This window comes from Bactrocera dorsalis, chromosome 2, assembly GCF_023373825.1.
Source record: "Bactrocera dorsalis isolate Fly_Bdor chromosome 2, ASM2337382v1, whole genome shotgun sequence".
Lineage (NCBI taxonomy): Eukaryota > Metazoa > Arthropoda > Insecta > Diptera > Tephritidae > Bactrocera > Bactrocera dorsalis.
In genome coordinates, this window is record NC_064304.1 from 36,115,241 (window position 1) to 36,134,049 (window position 18,809).

The 18,809-nt window shown below is 37.9% G+C and overlaps 2 protein-coding genes across 2 annotated transcripts; one reads left to right on the forward strand and one right to left on the reverse strand.

The window, feature by feature from the left end:
- Positions 1-12,971: 12,971 nt before the first annotated feature.
- LOC105226333 (RCC1 domain-containing protein 1) lies at positions 12,972-15,230 on the reverse strand. The gene is made up of 5 exons (XM_049450584.1): positions 14,879-15,230; positions 14,285-14,786; positions 13,683-14,217; positions 13,533-13,608; positions 12,972-13,477 (listed from the first exon to the last, which is right to left on the reverse strand). The coding sequence occupies exons 2-5, from the start codon at positions 14,358-14,360 to the stop codon at positions 13,010-13,012; spliced, it is 1,155 nt and encodes a 384-aa protein (XP_049306541.1). The 5' UTR covers positions 14,361-14,786; positions 14,879-15,230; the 3' UTR covers positions 12,972-13,009.
- On the forward strand, positions 14,694-17,346 carry LOC125776864 (ADP-ribosylation factor-like protein 3). The gene is made up of 5 exons (XM_049450586.1): positions 14,694-14,832; positions 16,118-16,246; positions 16,392-16,523; positions 16,633-16,869; positions 16,973-17,346. Exons 1-5 carry the CDS (start codon positions 14,830-14,832, stop codon positions 17,009-17,011), a joined length of 540 nt encoding a protein of 179 aa, XP_049306543.1. The 5' UTR covers positions 14,694-14,829; the 3' UTR covers positions 17,012-17,346.
- Positions 17,347-18,809: the final 1,463 nt, after the last annotated feature.

Sequence of the window (18,809 nt, forward strand, 5' to 3'; positions counted from 1 at the left end):
ATTACTTAATTTCATTTATGCATTACAACAACAGCAACAACAAGGTGTGCAGAAGTTTGAGCAGCGGACTACTTTATACAAAAATCCTTCGACACTCATTAATGGCGGAGATATATTAGCAATTTTCAACTATTTTAAGTCACGCAATTCGCCAACTAACGGTACAATTACATTTACGCACCCACACTTCGTGTACACCCCCTTGCGTTTATATGCGTGTGTTGAATTAAATGCCAGCAGTTTGAACAAATTGATCATTACATGTTTTGAATTTGAAATTTCTTATGCACTCTGCTCATTTTATGGCTAATGGGCGAGTTCTTATTGATTTATTGACATAAAGTGTCGCTTCGAATTTCGTGTCTATGAAAATTTTTCTCCGACTTTAGACCTATATCAAATAATTGATTTCGTTTCATTCTCTTCATGGTTCGCTCTATGACAGTTTTAATTAATTGGATGTGATCTCTTCTGAATTCCGAAACTACGCAGTTTGCCTCCTACTGCTATTTTGCTAAACTCCTAAGCAATCTTTCCACTATCCGCCTTGTTTCACCAGTCCTTTTTCTTCCATTTACAAATTATCCCCAATTTAAAATTCCAAGTATCACATCCTTTACTTAAAACCAGTGTTATACTTATAGAGCATGAGCCAAGTGAAACCAAATTATTCACCTTCCAACATCGAGGAAGCATCTCTCTTTCTTTTCTTTCGCTAGTCGATTTTTCGGACTCATTTTCCCAGCTTTTGTAATATTATCTATCACCAACCCTCAAATATTAGTAAATTTTACTTACGATCTCAATCTCGAACATTAGCCAAGACAAGAGCAGCCTCATTAAATGTTGACATTGCCGACGTTTCCACTTCATATTTAAGCATAATAAGGCGACTAACAGTTTTTAGTAGCAGACTCAGTCCAAAGTAAGATTTCTTGGTTAGAAAGCAGATTCTAAATTGATGCTTACAGATTGCATTAACACAGAGCAACCTTGCAACATGGTTGGATCGCCGAAAGGTCCGGATAAAATCCAAGTAGCTTAGAATTTGTTATCATCTCTTTCTTTTACCACTTTTATTCAAAAACATTAGAAAAAACAATAAGGGACCAGCTGAGCAATATACGCTAACTGTTTTACCACTTTCTAAGAGGCTGAACCGGTTCGATCTATATTCAGTGCTCGTACGATCTTCTCCAACATTGGATAAAGAGAACGATGTAAAAATGAATTGATCCGTATAAATTTAGCAAAGTAAAACAATGTCAATCAATTGGATCACCGATTAAAGTGGCTCCAAAGTCAATAAGTAGATTTGCGATTTGTCTGCAGTCTTTGTTGTGATCTCAGCACATGAAGAACATCAGTTCAATGCTACTATTGATTGATTTATCCAGTCACACTGATAACATGCATCCAGTGACTGTTTTTGTAGACAGGACCGTAGTAAGAAAAGCGATGTCTGGGATGGACATACAATGTAATACAATACATTGTAGAATGCGGGCCCCTTGATTCATCAATTTATTGGTATCATATACCATATACATATAGTTTTGGTTGATGTTAGAAGGTTGGGAGGAATTGTAACGATTCCTAAAGGAAGATAGTTTAGTGTATATTTTTGTCAACCAGATATGATTAGATATGTCTCTTACAGGCTAGTGGTTGCTTTTTTATAGAAAATGAGTGATAGAAATTATTCTAATTCTCAGATACTTTTATAAGTACTCGTAAATGTTAGTAATTTATACTAATGCTTAGCTAAAACTTCGGTAAATACACTTCATCGAAATCCGTGTCAGCACCTATCTTTTTAGTAAGAAGGAGATTTCTTCTTCTTCTTTACGGGCGTAGAGATCGCTTACGCGATTATAGCTGATTTAACAACAGCGCGCCGGTCGTTTCTTCTTTACGCTACGTGGCGTCAATTGGAAATTCCAAGCGAAGCCACCTGGTCTTTCCTACGAAGTGAAAGTCTTCCTTTGCATCTCCCGGTGGGCATTGCGTCTAATACTTTAAGAGCTGGAGTGCTTTCGTCCAACCGGACGACTTGACCTACCCAGTGTCTCTTAATTCGCTGAACTATCTTAATGTCGTCGTATATCTTGAATTATTTTCTCCAGCAACAGATTGAAAAAGTCGCACGATAGGTAGTCGCCTTCTCTGAAACCTCGTTTTGGTACCAAACGGCTCGGAGATGTCCTTCCTGATCCTGACGGAGCTTTTAGTATTGTTCAACGTCAGTTTACACAGCCGTATTAGTATTGCGGGAATATCAACTTCAGGCATCGTGGCATGAGGCAGCTCCTTTTCGTAGTGTCAAAAGCAGCTTTGAAATCGACGAAGAGGTAGTAGTGAAAGGAGTTCACGGGTCTTTTCCGAGATTTGGCACATGGTGAATATCTGGTCGGTTGCTGATTTGCCAGGTCTAAAGCCACACTGATAAGGCCCAGTCACTTTGTTAACGGTGGCCTTTCACATGACAGGCTCTATAGATCTTTATATGCCCGTAGATTGTCGGGCCTCCCTTTTTATGGGTTGGACAGAGCACACTTCAATTCCAATCGTTGGATATGCTTTCTTTCGACCATATTTTACAAAGAAGCTGATGCATTCTCCTTATCAGTTCTTCGCCGCCGTACTTGAAGAGCTCGACCGGCAATGCATCGGCCCCCGCCGCTTTGTTGTTCTTCAGACGGATAATTGCTATTCGAACTTCTTCATGGTCGGGCAATGGAACGTCTGCTCCTTCTTCATCGATTGGGGAATCGAGTTCGCCTTCTCCTGGCGTTATGCTTTCACTGCCATTCAGAAGGCTGGAGAAGTGTTCCCTCTATAACTTAAGTATGCTATGGGAATCGGTTACTAGACAATCTCTGGGGGTTCTACAAAAGTATGCTCCAGTCTTGAAATTTTCTGTTTGTCGCCGCATCTTTTCGTAGAGTTTTCGATCATTACCCCTGTCGGCCATCTTGTCTAGCTCTTCATACTCACGTATTTCGTCCTCTCTCTCAAGGGGTTTACTCACGTTTATTACAGTACTTCAAATTCTGTGAATATATATTTGTAAAATATATTATATTAATTTATAAAATATTCTCAAAACATGCGTTTTTTTACTTAGAAATGAAAAAACCCCTTAAACAACGCAATATGAGGCTTACTTAAGTCATCTAGTACAAAAATAATGGATTTTTCCTTACAAGAGCTATTGTGTTATTTACAGTCATTTGACTGTAAAAAAGATTTCTTCACGTTCGATTCTACACAATTTGTCAATCGCTCAAAAAAAGGCTCGTGTTCCAACAAAGGTTTTTTGGTAGGAACGGGACATGTCATAATCATACCACTAGAAAAGTAAATTCTGAGTGGCACACAACCAAGTGTTGGCCATTTGGCTTTCAAGAAATCATAAAAACCAACCACAGTCGGATCACTCTTCGCCGCTACGATACGAGCTCTCACACTTTGACTGAATCAACTACAATTTTGAGTAGATTTTATGTAGATTTGATGAGTAATCCACCGTAAAGTCCTAACTTGACACCGAATGACTTCTTTGACACCTGAACAACAGCCACGCGTTCAGAACTCATGATTTGAATCAGAGTGGCAAAAGTGCTTCGGCAATTGGTTTAAACGCATATAAAAGGATCTTAAAGGAGAATATTTTGAAAAAATAAAGTGATTGGCGGTGATTAATATTTATTTTTGTTCTCTTATACCGAAGCATAACTTATGTACTTACACATAATCACAAAAAATATTGCTGAGCACTACTTAACAATTTATATATGTATATCAAAAGCTGGCATTGACTTAGAATTTCACTTTCATTAGACTATGTGCATATAATACATCATAATTCTAACTATGCATGCACATGCCCATGAAAAAGTTATATTATATGTATATAATAAACCATAATAATATTGACATATACATAAGTATGTACATATCTTTATACATTTCTATAATATGTAGGAGTGCATTTCTAAGTATATAACATATAATACTCTAATGTATGTATGTATGTACATGCAACATGTTTCTATTGACAAAAAACCAAGCTTATTTACTTAGTTTATACTATATTAACTCTTAGAACCTAATATTTAATGTAATACGATTTGCACATAATAACTAAGTACATACATATGTACAAACATTGTTGACCTTTGACAAACAAAGCTTATTTCTAATAACTCAAATGAGTATATAATACATACATACATACGAGTAGTTTGTATATAAATACAATATGTGTGCACTTAAAACAAAATCCATGCCAAATCAGTTTAGAATGCAAAACAAAAGCATTAACGAGTACATAAATGCAAATTTGCAATAATAATGCACATACTTATGCACCTACACATATACATACATGTGTGCACATGTACAAACAAGCGCATGCACGAAAATTGCATCAACTAAAAGGTAAACACAAATGAAGCCACGAACATTGCCTATCGGCAGCCAACCATTCGGCCACTCAGCCACCAAGCCACTCCGTTAGGCAGCCGCCAGCCAGCCAGGCAGCTGAGTAAGCCAAATAAATGATTCTAACATCACAATGACCATGAACTAAATTCCAAAGTCAATTGGAATTTTTCGGTTTAGGCTTGGATGCGCGTCGCTGCCGTCGTCACAGTCAACGTCGACGTATGTATGCTGCGGCGTTCTTGCGAATTTTGTGAATGAATTTGCGCAGCAGCAACAATAACAAAACCACAAATGAAATTTACAATCATCAGTGGCACACACACACACACATCTACATATGCATATGCATATGTACATATATAAAAAACTCATTGATAGGCAGCAAATGATGTGTGCAAGTATGTTTATGTGCATGTGGTGCAGCATGCATGTGGTTGCATTGGCAAAGCACCGCTGGCATTAGCGCTAAGCTCCATCTAATTCGTTTATGCAACTGCAACCATGCAGTCACGCGCGTTTGCTTATGTGTGCGTACATGTGTGCGTGTGTGTAGGTGGGTGGAAACAGCAGGAGCTGCTGCAATTGCCCGCAGGCGACTAGTTGACCGTCGAATGTCGGCTGCACACAGCCTCGTGTTGCCTGTTGCCGCCTGTTGCACGTTGCACATTACCAATTGCCGGTATCGCACATGTGGCATTGTTATGCTATTATTTCGCCTTCGCCTTTCTGTGTTGTTGTTGTGGTTTTAAGCTGCTTTGGCAATTTTCATGTTGTCGTGCATCTGCATTTCGGCATCGGCGAAGGCCCGTCTGTCTGGACTGCATCTCTTGGTGGTTAACAGCAAATGTATGTATGCATTTGTGTATGTATGTATGTATATTTCGGTTTATTAGGTCTGGTCGCAGTGGTCTGGGCGCTTGTAGGTTGAACGAAAGCGAAAGTGCTGCACGACACGAGCAACATAAAACGGTTTAACTGTAAAGTGGTGGCTAACCCACTGAAAGGTCAATCTGATACTGTATAGAAGAGAATGTAGAATTGTAATTCAAGGACATACTGAAGTGAATATTTCAAGGCTATATTTGTTATACTATTTTTATTGTTTTTTTAGAGAAAATTTTAATAATTTAACACACGAACCAAAGCTTGCTTGTATTGGGTAGTCGAAAAAGTATTTTCGTATTTTGTCAATTGATCTACGTAGATGTCATTGCAGTCGCATATTATATACTTCTACCAAATACCGATAGGTAACCGCTCTAAAGTGATCTGAGCACCAATCTATTTTAGACATTGTCAAAAAAGTGTCAAAAATGCTCTGAACATGCTTGAATCCGGTCCGGTCTTCCATATGAAGGGTCCACCAGCAAGAACGACTTAATGTCAGAATGAAATAAAACATACAAACTTGATCAAAATAGGTCCGATTTTTATATGCTTATATTTTAATGCCAATTATGATTTGAACAAAATGCCGGCCAAATGACCACCACGGTTCCGTCTAGAGAAGCTAAATTGCATGATCTCGGCGGCCATTTTATCGGACCATTTCTCGAAATTGATGAGTCGCCAAACTTTGCACGCAATGTGTCCATGTTTACACTTGAAACATGAGGAGGTGCACCGTCTTGTTGAAAATAGAGCTCGTCCGCGTCAAATTCATCAATTTAAAAAAAAAAAATAAGGCCTGATGATGCCGCCATACCACATTCCGCACAAAACGGTCGATTTTTAAGGATTCAAGGATAACGACTATTTTGTGTGTTGACGAATCAATTAAGCCAGAAATCACCTTTGAACGTGTTTTGCAAGAACAGCTCTTAGAGAGGCCACCGGAGAACATGAATTTGCCTAATAATCTTGGACAATTTCTCAGCATTACACCAAAATGGTACGTGGAATGATGAAATGGCAAACCTCACTGACTACACTGATTACATAAAATTTGACACAAGTCCGTTAACAAAAAATGGCCGCCACAAGGTGTCAAAGTCACGTCGTCCCCATTGGTAAGCGCCAGGCCCGTAGCCAGCTTTTCATTTCGGGGGGGGCTGAAGTAAAAACATATATAAACTTTAAATTTTCTGTTTATTAAAAAAAACAATATAAATTCATATACATATTACTTAAATTATTTGGTAGTTGTAACTTAAATAAGTAATATTTTTCTTTTCTTCTTGTTTGCCATATCATTAATTACTTCATCTGGATCTATTTTAATATCCCAGTGCACTGCAATAACAGCAAGTGCACTCAGCCGCTCATTGCCCATCACACTGCGTGGTAAAGTTTTTATTCTTTTTATACTCTCGCAACAAAGTTGCTAAAGAGAGTATTATAGTTTTGTTCACATAACGGTTGTTTGTTAGTCCTAAAACTAAAAGAGTCAGATATAGGGTCATATATACCAAAGTGATCAGGGTGACGAGTGGAGGTGAAATCCGGATGTCTGTCTGTCCGTCCGTCCGTCTGTCCGTCTGCCCGTGCAAGCTGTAACTTCAGTAAAAATTGAGGTATCATGATGAAACTTGGTACACGTATTTCTTGGCTCTATAAGAAGGTTAAGTTCGAAGATGGGCAAAGTCGGCCCACTGCCACGTCCACAAAATAGCGGAAACCGAAAACCTATAAAGTGTCATAACTAAGCCATAAATATAGATATTAAAGTGAAATTTGGCACAAAGGATCGCATTAGGGAGGGGCATATTTGGAAGTATTTTTTTTTTGGAAAAGTGGGCGTGGCCCCGCCCCCTACTAAGTTTTTTGTACATATCTCGGAAACTACTATAGCTATGTCAACCAAACTCTATACAGTCATTTACTTCAGGCATTTCCATATGCAGTTCAAAAATGGAAGATATCGGATTATAACCACGCCCACTTCCCATACAAAGGTTATGTTGAAAATCACTAAAAGTACGTTAACCGACTAACAAAAAACGTTAGAAACACAAAATTTTACGGAAGAAATGGCAAAAAGAAGTTGCACCCAGCCTTTTTTTAAAAATTGAAAATGGGCGTGGCGTCGCCCACTTATGGACCAAAAACCATATCTCAGGAACTACTGAAACGATTTCAATGAAATTCTGTGTATAATATTTTCTTAACACCCTGATGATATGTACGAAATATGGGTGAAATCGGTTCACAACCACGCCTTCTTCCAATACAACGCTATTTTGAATTCCATCTGATGCCTTATCTGTATAATATATACATTAGGAACCAATGATTATAGCGGAATAAAACTTTACACAAATACGGTATTTGAGCTGAGTTATCCCTTGTGGAAAAATTGTCGTGATCGGACTATAACTTTTCAAGGTCCCTGATATCGAACACGAAGAACTCAGTGCCCTACCTAACCTAACCTAATATTTCACCGAAAATATCGGTAAATCTCTTAGAATTTAATTCTAATTAATTTTACAGCAAAATAAAAAAATATGGAAATGACGGATAATGAAATCTCGATTATCATGCGAGAGTATAAAATGTTCGGTTACACCCGAACTTAGCCCTTCCTTACTTGTTAAGGTTGAAAAAGTTCTTTCAACGGAAGCGGTCGTCACTGGAAGAGTTGCTAAAATTGTAAGCAGGTAGTGAATATTTTTAAAATACGTTGCATCGCAATGTTGCAGTAATTTCAACACTTCTTTGGTTGGATCTATTGTTGATAAGCTGGCACACCACAATCGATACTCTGATTTTAATACTATCATTGATATTTGCTCCTCGAAGTAAATAGTTACACATTTAATTCTTCGGCATTATCAATTGCAGCAAAACCTGGGAGTAGAATTTGAAATGACGAGAGTATATCCTCATTCACTAATAAACGTTCTGTCATGTTTTGAATCAGAGCATCAACGCATGGAATAAATATTGTAACTCTGAAGTGGCTTTCAGAGGTTATGCAAGGTGGATTAGCACGGGTAGTTTGACGCGAAGTCACTCTAGGCACTACAAGATCTGTGTCAATAAGATCTTTAGACATTTGTGATGCTGTTTGGAAAATATCGTTGAAAAACCATCCGCTGCTTCTCTTATCTGGTGCAGAGTTCTTATTAATTCTTTGGCTCGGTTCATTGCTGATACAAAATCCATAGATTTTTCTTGGAGTTGCACAGACAGTGGCAGCGTTAAGCTGAACAATTACTCACAGACGAATAGACTAAGCAAAAAATCGCTTTTCTCTACTGCTGCTAAGAAGGCTGATGCTTTAGACGAAATGGACCATGTCTTACTCGAAATTATTTCCAAACTTAGTACAATGAATTTGAAAAGCTCCACAAAGCTTATAATGCTTTCATGCCTTTCTATAAACCTTGTTTCACAAAGGCGAACAAGTCGTCTTTTTTTGCTTTCTGGTGCGTGCTTCTGTATAACGTCCTGGAAAGTTGTGTTTGTATTTGAATGGTTTCTAAATAAATTTGCTATTTTATTGACAATACCAATGCAGTTCCGTATTGAAGGTAATGACATAGTATTAGAAAGCGCAAGGTTCAATCGGTGACTAGCGCAATGAACATATCGTGCTTTTGGATACAGTTGTCTTATCCTGGTTTGCACTCCACTTAAATGCCCTGACATGTTTGCTGCTCCGTCATATCCCTGTCCAACCAACTTCGCCATATCAAGATGGAGATCTGTACAACCCTTAAGTATGACTTTTGATAAGTTTTCAGTCACCGTCTAGTGTAGTTGCGTACGACTGTTATAGGTTTAAGCTGAGTTGTGTATAAGAGTTTCAAAAGATTCAGTCAGTGATAAATCTTTTTTATTTGCGATTTATTTAAAAAATTTCCTTATTTCGGGGGGGGCTTCAGCCCTCTAGCCCCCCCCCTGGCTACGTGCCTGGTAAGCGCTGTATATTAATTCCTTATACTTTTTCAATTTGTCCGCGGAAAAAAGTATTCAGATTCGGACAAGAAAATGAAGTTTGCTTATCGTTCGTGTTTGTCTTTTTATACTCGTATATATATGTTTGTATGTTATACTAATAGATTGAATATACTATCAACTCACCAGACCCGGACTGACTAAAAAATTTCATCTATTTTAATATAAATATTTATTATCGCCTTCAAAATAAGGTCGTGAGTCAATACAAGCATGTCTACATTTAATACAATTCAAAAACCAAAATATATTGAGTCGTTCCATAAGGGAAGTTTAGATCCTCTTCTAACTCTCTGATGCCATCCGCGCTGTTTCTTTCACCGTCATTAACATAGGTGGATGGAAGAATCACATAAGTCAAATTTTCGATGACCTCGCGACCTTCACTAAATGTCTTGTGCCATATTTAAATTGGTGATAAAGCAGATTCCCTAAAATATTGTAAAAGTGTCCTGCAATTATTTTCAAATTTTCACTCAAAATTGTTGTTAAATCTTTTTCCATGGAAGCCACGAAGCACGATTTTGACATCATGGCGGGGGACATCTTTGGTCACAACATCTTTCTCTTCCGTCGAGACGTGAGGCCAAATCAGCGATATGTTGAAGAACTTCGCTTTGATGTGGATTGTAGCTAGACGTTTATTCATCGGGGTGAATGCCAGGACTCGGCGACGGAGTCTCTCTCCCATCACGAGTCCCACCACTATGACCACTGTAGTAAATACCACAGGGACGTAGTCATCTCAGTTCTTGTCCCGTCTATCGCACTTCTTGGACAGCGCAAAATCATGGGGAAAGATGATTCTCACAGATATTTTTTGGCTACCCACAGGATACTTGGTCTAACACCGGAAGTCGCGAGCTGCTTGAGCCATATGTAAAATAATCTTTTACAGCCACTCCCCATGGATGACGCTCACAGAACTTTTCTCACTTGAATTAATTCGACCATTGAACTTACTATAATTTTGACTTCAATCCATGGCTTTTGTCGTAAACGTCATTGGAAATATCAGTGGCAAAAATTTCATTCTTATTGCATTAGAAACATTTTAGAAGACTAATACATTCTTCGGGCTATTTGAGTCCGAGAGATCAATTGAAAGAAATAGGCTAAACTAGTAGGAAAAAATCACTACTTGCCTTTTAAGTATAGATGGAGTTTACACAATTTCCTTAATATCTATGAAGGATATTCCATTTGTGTAACAGACGTTACAATAGGATTGTGATTATTTTGATGTCGTTTTATAAATCTTTAACCTCCAGAAAAGTTGCTTATGCGAAATGCATTCTGTAAATCTTTATTGATTCAAAAATAACCATAACTAACCATCAAGTTGAAAAATTTTAAGCCGACGAAGATATCTCGTCTCAATAGGCTTCGCAAAGGTAATATTTTATCGTGTTGTTGTTGTTGCTGTTGTTAACGGTTAGTTTATCGTCTTATCACCATCCGTGCATGCTTTGGACTCTTCCGATTCTACTTTAATTCCCTCATATACGTACTAAAGTAGAAACTTTTTGGGCTCTCCACCATCAACACTACCGTAACTTGCTTAGTATTCCAAAACCTGAGATGTTCCTAGAGCCCACTGTAGCTTGCACGCCTTGACGGAGCCTTAAAGAACTGTATTCCTGCTTACCACAGAGTGAACCTCTCGTCTATATACATATGTATATATAAATCGTCGAAACAAGCTATTCTTCAAGACAGCAGTACAAACTCCGAAAAAAATTGTTCAGAATCGGACAGCTATAGCATATACTCGTACATAGCTGCCATACTAAAAGACCGATAATCAACCAATCGATATTCAACCCCTATACCCATTGGAGACGAAGAGCTCGAGTTGTCACAAGAATCGAAAGTGACCCTTGCGCAGCTTCGTTCCCAATACTGTAGTAGGTTAAAAACAAGTATATGTCTAGCGTGCAACGAATCCCCGCATGACACTAACCACCTCTTTGAATGCTCAGCTAACCCTACACATCTGACACCCCTCTCCCTATGGTGCAACCCCGTCGAATTGCATGTTTCCTGGGCCTGCCTTTGGATGACCTCGATAACAACTTAACTAAACTTTTACTAACGGGGTAAAGATAACCGTTACTACAACAACAGCAAGCGATAATCAAGTTCTGAAGTTAACGTTTTTAAAAAAAAGTCGGAAAGCCTGGCAAACACTGAAGAAACTCATTTGGAGCCGACTTATGGCTTGACGATCTTAAAGTCTAGTTAAATCTGCGAAATAGGCTTTGACTGGAGTGCTTCGGGAGCTCTATCTTTTGTTTTTAAGTTCCTGTAGTATGAAATTCAGTTATATATTATTAACTACAAGTAATGAAACCGCCTTCCACAGATACAAACTAATGTCGGAAATGCTTCGGTATTTAATTTTCGTATGCAAATCAATCCTCAACTCTAAATAAATATATATGTACATATGTATGCACAAACCATATTCCTACCAACCAGGGAAATTTCGGTTAAACTCCATGCAACTAAAACAAAAACAGCTTTAAGCCACTTAGCAGCTATTAGTGTAACAACAACTTTGCAGTAAAATATCGAGTTCGACACTGTCGCAGCAATGCAAAGCGTATGGAAAATTTGATAATTTTACAAACTTCATCCTTGCACTACAAAAACAACAACCAACCGAGTAGAACAACAAATGCAACTACCATTTGAAAAGGGCAACAACAAACTAACACCGTTCTAACTGACTGCTGCTGCGGCGTCAATTGTGCATTAGTTGCGGTTTTTGTTGTTGTTAGTAAAGTGTTTGAGCTGCAGTTGCCGAAAAGTTTTAAACTGTTTGCAAAATGTGCGAAAACCACAGTAACGGTTCCCACTTATTCTCTCTTGATTGCATGTACTTCTCGATTTTGTGGCATGAAGTTGGCGTGTTTTTGGTTTTGATAGGAATTTGGGTAGTGATATCATTAGAATTTAAATAGTTTTGTTTTTGTTGCACTAATATGATCTGTTGTTTTACATTCGAGAGGTTAATATTTGAAATAATTGCTTGACTGTAGTAGGAAGGTGGGGTATTTAATGGCAGTTGAGGCTTGAGTTGATGTTGAAACTAAAAATATGCAATTAGACTGTGAAATTGTTTCTTACTTATCACATACCTGAAATCAAACATTATTTGTTGTTGGAAACATTGAAAAGAGAGTAAGACTGGATTTGTTACAGCTGTTAGTAGCTCCAAATGCATGGTCCGAATTACCGGCTACTCAAGTCTATGCTCTACACATACAATTTATAGTTAATATTCCGAGCAAATATATCATTAAAATAGCAAAGCGCACACTTGCAATCATTCTATGCCCAATAAAGCAATTAAAATAGCTGAATAATTACGAATTTAATTATTAGTTGTTGCTAGAGGTACTCTATATTACTATGAAACATGCATTGATCATTAACTGTAACTTTTTCGATGTATGTACATACATATGGCTATACTATTTTACAGCGAATTCACTAATTGTTGCTTATACATTCTATTTTTACATGAAAGCAAACATTCCAGATTAATTAACTGCTATCAATTCTAGTAATCTGCACACACATTCCGAAAATAATTCTAGAAAATATTCACAACTTTAACCAAAATATGATTCAGCACTTCACTATTTTTTCGTCAACTCTTCTTAAAAATAACGGTACACCATGCGCCGCACACTACTCTCACATTTCTGAAGCTATTTTCTTCACAATCCACATGCTCAAATTCATCACAGTATTCCACTTTGCGCCCTAAACCGAGCTGTCCATGCGCATTCCAGCCAGTTGCATAGACCGCACCGCAATTCTTTTGCAACAGGGTATGGCGTGCGCCTGCATATACACGCAGAGGTACGCATTCCTCGCCCATTTCTTCTAAGGTGTCATCACTTTCTACACTAACTTTCTTTCGAAGGCATTTACACTCGGACAGCTCGACTATTTGCGGCAAGGTAAACACTGTTGGTTGTTTAAAGTCACCACTGGGTGTTGGTTTGAACATGCGGATGCCCAGTTGGCCATTTGAGTTGAAACCCCAAGCGTAGAGATCACCAAAGGCAGAAATAGCTGCGCTATGCCAACCACCGGCAGCTATACAATTTATCTGCAAGAGAGTAAATTAGTACTTTTAAGGAATTCAACTTCAACAATATTTATACCTTAATGCCAGCGAGCGCTTCTATCAGCACTGGTATCTCTTCGACGCGTAGCACATCGTGTCCCAATTGTCCTCGACTACAAAAAATATAAACATAATTTGTTTATTATTTATTATTCTCCTAATAAATATTTTAAGATATTCCACTCACAATCCATTACCCCAACTGTAAACATCACCATTGGCGCTGAGTAAGAGCGCATGTTCAAATCCACATTGTAGTTGTTTCACCCGAAAATGTTTCGGTAATTGATGAATTTTACTCGGCACACTATACACTGCATTTGTCTCACTAATCGCGACATTGATGTTGGAGCCACACGCAATATGTGTAATATGAATACGAGTTGCTTGCGCCGAAGTGGACTTCAGTTCGCCGAAAATATTTCGTTTCTGTGGCAATGCTTGCACTTCGGCCTCGAGCTTAACCTCTTGCAGCTGGGCATCGCTCTCAGTGCGTACTTTGTACAATTTGCCATTTTCGCACAACACAAGACAGAATCTATCACAAGCGGCCAATTGTACTATGCTCTCTGAAATCTCTAAACTTAATGTTGAATTTGGTGTACCAGACAAAAAACCACTTAGCATAAGATGTTTTTCTGTAGCATAGGCAGTGTAGCTCCAACTGATTGCGACATGCAAAATACTTTGTTCGCCGGTCATTGACTTTTCCAATGAGATACCTACAAAACATATAAAATTCCGATATTAAAAGCCCAAATGCAACCTAAAAAATGTGTATTTCCGCACCTGTAAACGCGTTTCCGCTTCGCTGACCATCAACGGCGAACTGACCGAAGCCATTGAAGCCACTAAAAGCAAGCATTGGTATTACGATGTAATATATAAAAAATTCTCTCTCCAAAGTAGTTGATGACGCTTACACATGTTCACTTGTATGCTAAAAAATACCAAAAACAATCGCTAAACAAATATCACCGCGAAGATTCGTAACACAGTCATAATAAATAGAGCACTATTGTATTTATGTCCGCTAGCGTTGCCTCGTCACCTCCCGGATGTTACTAATTCACAAGCTTTGCCGCTGTCGTTGCTACTAGCATTACATGAACAAACCTATCTGCCTTCTATATATTCGGCTGTCACAGATAATGAATGGTATGGTGGATCTGATGTTAGCCCTCTCAGTTAGTCAGTTAGTATGCTTTCATTTGCCGTTAGTGGTGGTTATGTTTCTGTTTATATAATCCACGCTCGTGCATCAATAAATAAAGTTCAAACGCCAATTAAACTACAAATACAGAAATAATAGTGTCACTGCATCTTCTCAAGAAATGGCAAGTACAAAGTCAACGTAGATTTATGTGAATATTGCAAGCATACCGTGAATTAAAGTGTTTTCCTTGTAAAATTCAATATTGGGAATTGTGAAATCGTTAACGAATTTTTAATTGTTGTTTGTTTATTTCGGTACCGTTGTCATGGAAACAAAACAATTTCCTTGAGCGGAAAATTCAGCGCCACACTTTAGAAGTTTTCTATTTACATTATGATCAGCTGTTTGCAGCTGTCAAAGTAAATGCAGTCCACATGGTTTGAACTGTAAGTGGACTGCAAGTGTGTTGGCTGTGGTATGGTGTGGTGAAATGTGTGGACAGAGCGGAAATCAAGTTTAAATCCGTTATAAGTATGGTGTGTTATTGATTAACACGAATGTGAGAGAAGGAATATATTGTAATTTATAGCAGTATAAATTATTAGAAATGTGAATGAATTGTGTTGAGGAGTTGATTATACATTTGATTTTATATGTTATATGTTGTTTTATGACTATAAAGAGTTAACAAACACTAACGAATAAAAGTAACGATACGAAAAGGGCAAAATACCACAGTTTCTATTGTTTAACGGATTATATCCATTCTGAGTAAATGAGAAACGTGTTTTATTATGAATTTTGTTGAAGAAACTTATTATTTACTAAATATATACGTAAATAAAAATAATGTAGATTAACCCCGTAGCTGATCTTGATTAAAAGGTGTAGGTATTACAATAAATAAATTTAGGTAATGGTCGAAGGACTAGTCAAAATTTGGATTTTTAACAAAATGAGTGCTTCGCAGCCAGAAAGTCGTTTGTCGTGAGAAAATTGACACTTCATAAAACTTAAAAATCGAAATTATTATCAAAAATCGGATTTCTTAGATTAAGTAGCAAATACATATGTATGTATATCTAAGCCTTTCCTAAAAAGCTTCCCTCATCGACCCTGAAAACAGCTTTTCGAGAAAAAGGCGTTGAAAGTTTTGGTAGACGATAACACTAAGTAAATTTTTTTGGTACAAAAAATATCTCTGAAACTATTTGCCGGATTAACTTTAAATTTTCGGAGAATATTTTCACATATTGGTACATTCGATATATAAGGGATTTTTTTAATTCACAAGTGGATATAACTCCTTTGGTTCAAAGTCTGTCATCGCTATAAAAATTATAAAAGAAAAAATATTGTATAATAATTATTATTTTTTATTTAAGTTATAACCATCAAGCTTCTCAACTGCTTATTACTAATCTAATACGCATTCAATTGTTCTATATTAATCAACGCCGCTGCAGGGTTTACTATCATTACTGCGCAAACTGCGTCCCAGCCCCGACAAAGAAGCTAGAATACTATTACTTGGCCTAGATAATGCTGGCAAGACGACAATTTTAAAGCAATTGGCATCTGAAGATATTGCAACGGTAAATTTTCCACCAACCAACCATTCGACAAGCACTTCTTTCACCGAAACTAGCACAACAACCATAAATACCATTTTATTGCATTAATGATTGTTATTCGATTCGCATGTAAAAGCGTATGTACATATGTATATAATTGCCACAGGTCACACCAACCGCCGGTTTCAACATAAAATCTGTGGCGGCCGATGGTTTCAAGCTCAATGTCTGGGACATTGGCGGCCAGTGGAAAATACGGCCTTACTGGAAAAACTACTTTGCGAACACGGACGTATTGGTAAATATACAAAAATAACATGTTGCAAGTGCAACACAACTAGGAAATCGTAAAAATATATAAATACATACAACGTCACTACCTCTTTTTCGTCTCATTCTCTACACAGATTTATGTAATTGATTGTACAGATCGCGAACGTTTATCCGAAACTAACCGTGAGCTTTTCGAATTGCTTATGGACAATCGCTTGAAGCAGGTGCCGTTGTTGGTGTTCGCCAACAAACAGGATTTACCGAATGCCATGACCGCCTCTGAGTTAGCCGAAGCGGCGCAATTGGTGCGTTTAGAGGAGCGCACCTGGCAGATAGTCGGCTGCTCAGCTGTCGATGGCACGGGCATCAAAGTAAGTGGCAATGCAAAAAGTATAAAAGCAACATATTCAACATTGTTTTCCTTTTTTTGTTTTTGCATTATTTTTGTTTTTGCTTTTCGTCTTCGCTGTGCAGGAGGGCATGGATTGGGTGTGCAAGAACATGAAGAAATGAAGAAGTTTATGCAGTTTCTCAATTGTAAGTGCTATCAAATCGCTTTTAAGCCACAACCACAACAACAACAGCAAGTTAAAGCAAACAATGGCAATCGCATTACACTTGTTGTAGTTCCTCTACGCATGTAATTAGAAAGTATTATTACTAATTAGTTGATAATTTTATTAGTTAGGTTACCTTTATTTGATTTATAAACACTCAACTCTTAACAGTTTATGTGAGTCATAAACGTATAAATAAACAAAAATGTTAAACTCAAGTACCACAATCAGTTATGTAAACAAAATTTCCTAATCGTGTTAATAAAACGCAATACAATTACTAGGAAATGACTACCGTTTTTTTAATTAACGCTCAAAGAGTATTTAGTTTTCGGATGTGTGCAGTTTATTTGATTATAATTTATTTTATTTCATAATAATTTTTTATCGCTGTGTAGTATAATTTATTTAGTCTCGGAACGGAGTATAATAACTTTGTTCGCCTAAGGATTATTAGGTTAGGTCTGCCATCGAACTGATCCAAAGATGGCACTTGAAATACTATATGCGTCCTTTTCGAAGCCATAAGAATATCTATTCCACCTCAGTGGGTTATCTGAAAGTGTGATACAGTGTGCGGAACAATCAAGAAGGAAGCATTGAATTGTTTTCATCTCATTTTCTTGCATACAGCTCCTACAGCTAACGTCCAGTAAGATTCTCAACTTTACAGCGTAAACGCCTATAATGTATTAGTGTGATAGAACCCCCACAACTAGGGAGAGGCTTGCCTTACCGATAGCAAAGAACTTACTGGATCCCTTACGATCAATCTTGGGCGCAGAAACCGATGGTAGCTAAGCTCCCACGATTCCTTGCGGTCCAGTAGTAGAGCACACGAGCAGAGGGGAGCAAAAAGATTGTTTGTAACATCTAAAATTTATCGTGTTAATTCTAGTTTTATATATCTACATATACATATGTCCATGCAGATGGTACATGTCAAGTTTAAATTCCATCAGAACAGAAATTCCAAAGGATAGCTTAAAACGCGGGTCAGTTGCGATAACTCCTATATAATAGATCCAAAGGCCCTTACAACTCGACAAAGGGTTTCGAGCCTGTTACAAATTTGCTGAGTAGGCTTACATCAGTTTCGGTTGCGTCTTCTAGTTCGCCGAAGATAAGACTTACAAGGGGGGACAATGGAGAAGGAAGTGGCTGAATGTCATACAACTCTTACAATTAGTGTTGTAATTGCCTGCTAAACGCCTATTGGGCAGTGTCCAGTAAGAACCTCTACGATTGCGGAAAGATGAATTGTGATAAAGGCTAGTAGTTCAGTAGCCCTTCTGTGTTCTTCTCGAGGTCGCACAAGAGCTAATTGTTGATCAGGGCCTGCTAAGCGCCCCAAGTCCATTGGCTCAATGCTGGAAGGCAAGGTCCCAATGAAGATCCAACATAGCCACTTCTGCATGAAGAACACTACAGTGGTCCGGTAGCCTAAAACTAAGTTTGACGGACAGCTCTTTATACAAAACTCCCTCTGCAACCTTCGCTCCTGACTTCAAACCATCCGTGAAAAGCCTCTTCTAACCATCCACATATTCCTCGATGGTATTTGGATAGAGAAAAAGCCACCACAGGTGGTCTCTGCGATGCAGTGATAAAATTTTTCAAAAATTTATTTGAAGGAGGAGAGAATCTCGGCATGTTCAGCTTCCCTGAGCCTTAGAGCACACTTTGGAGAAATGTTCACGGGGGTCATGTTTAAAATGGCATTGAGTGGAATTGCTGGTGTAGACCGCGATGCA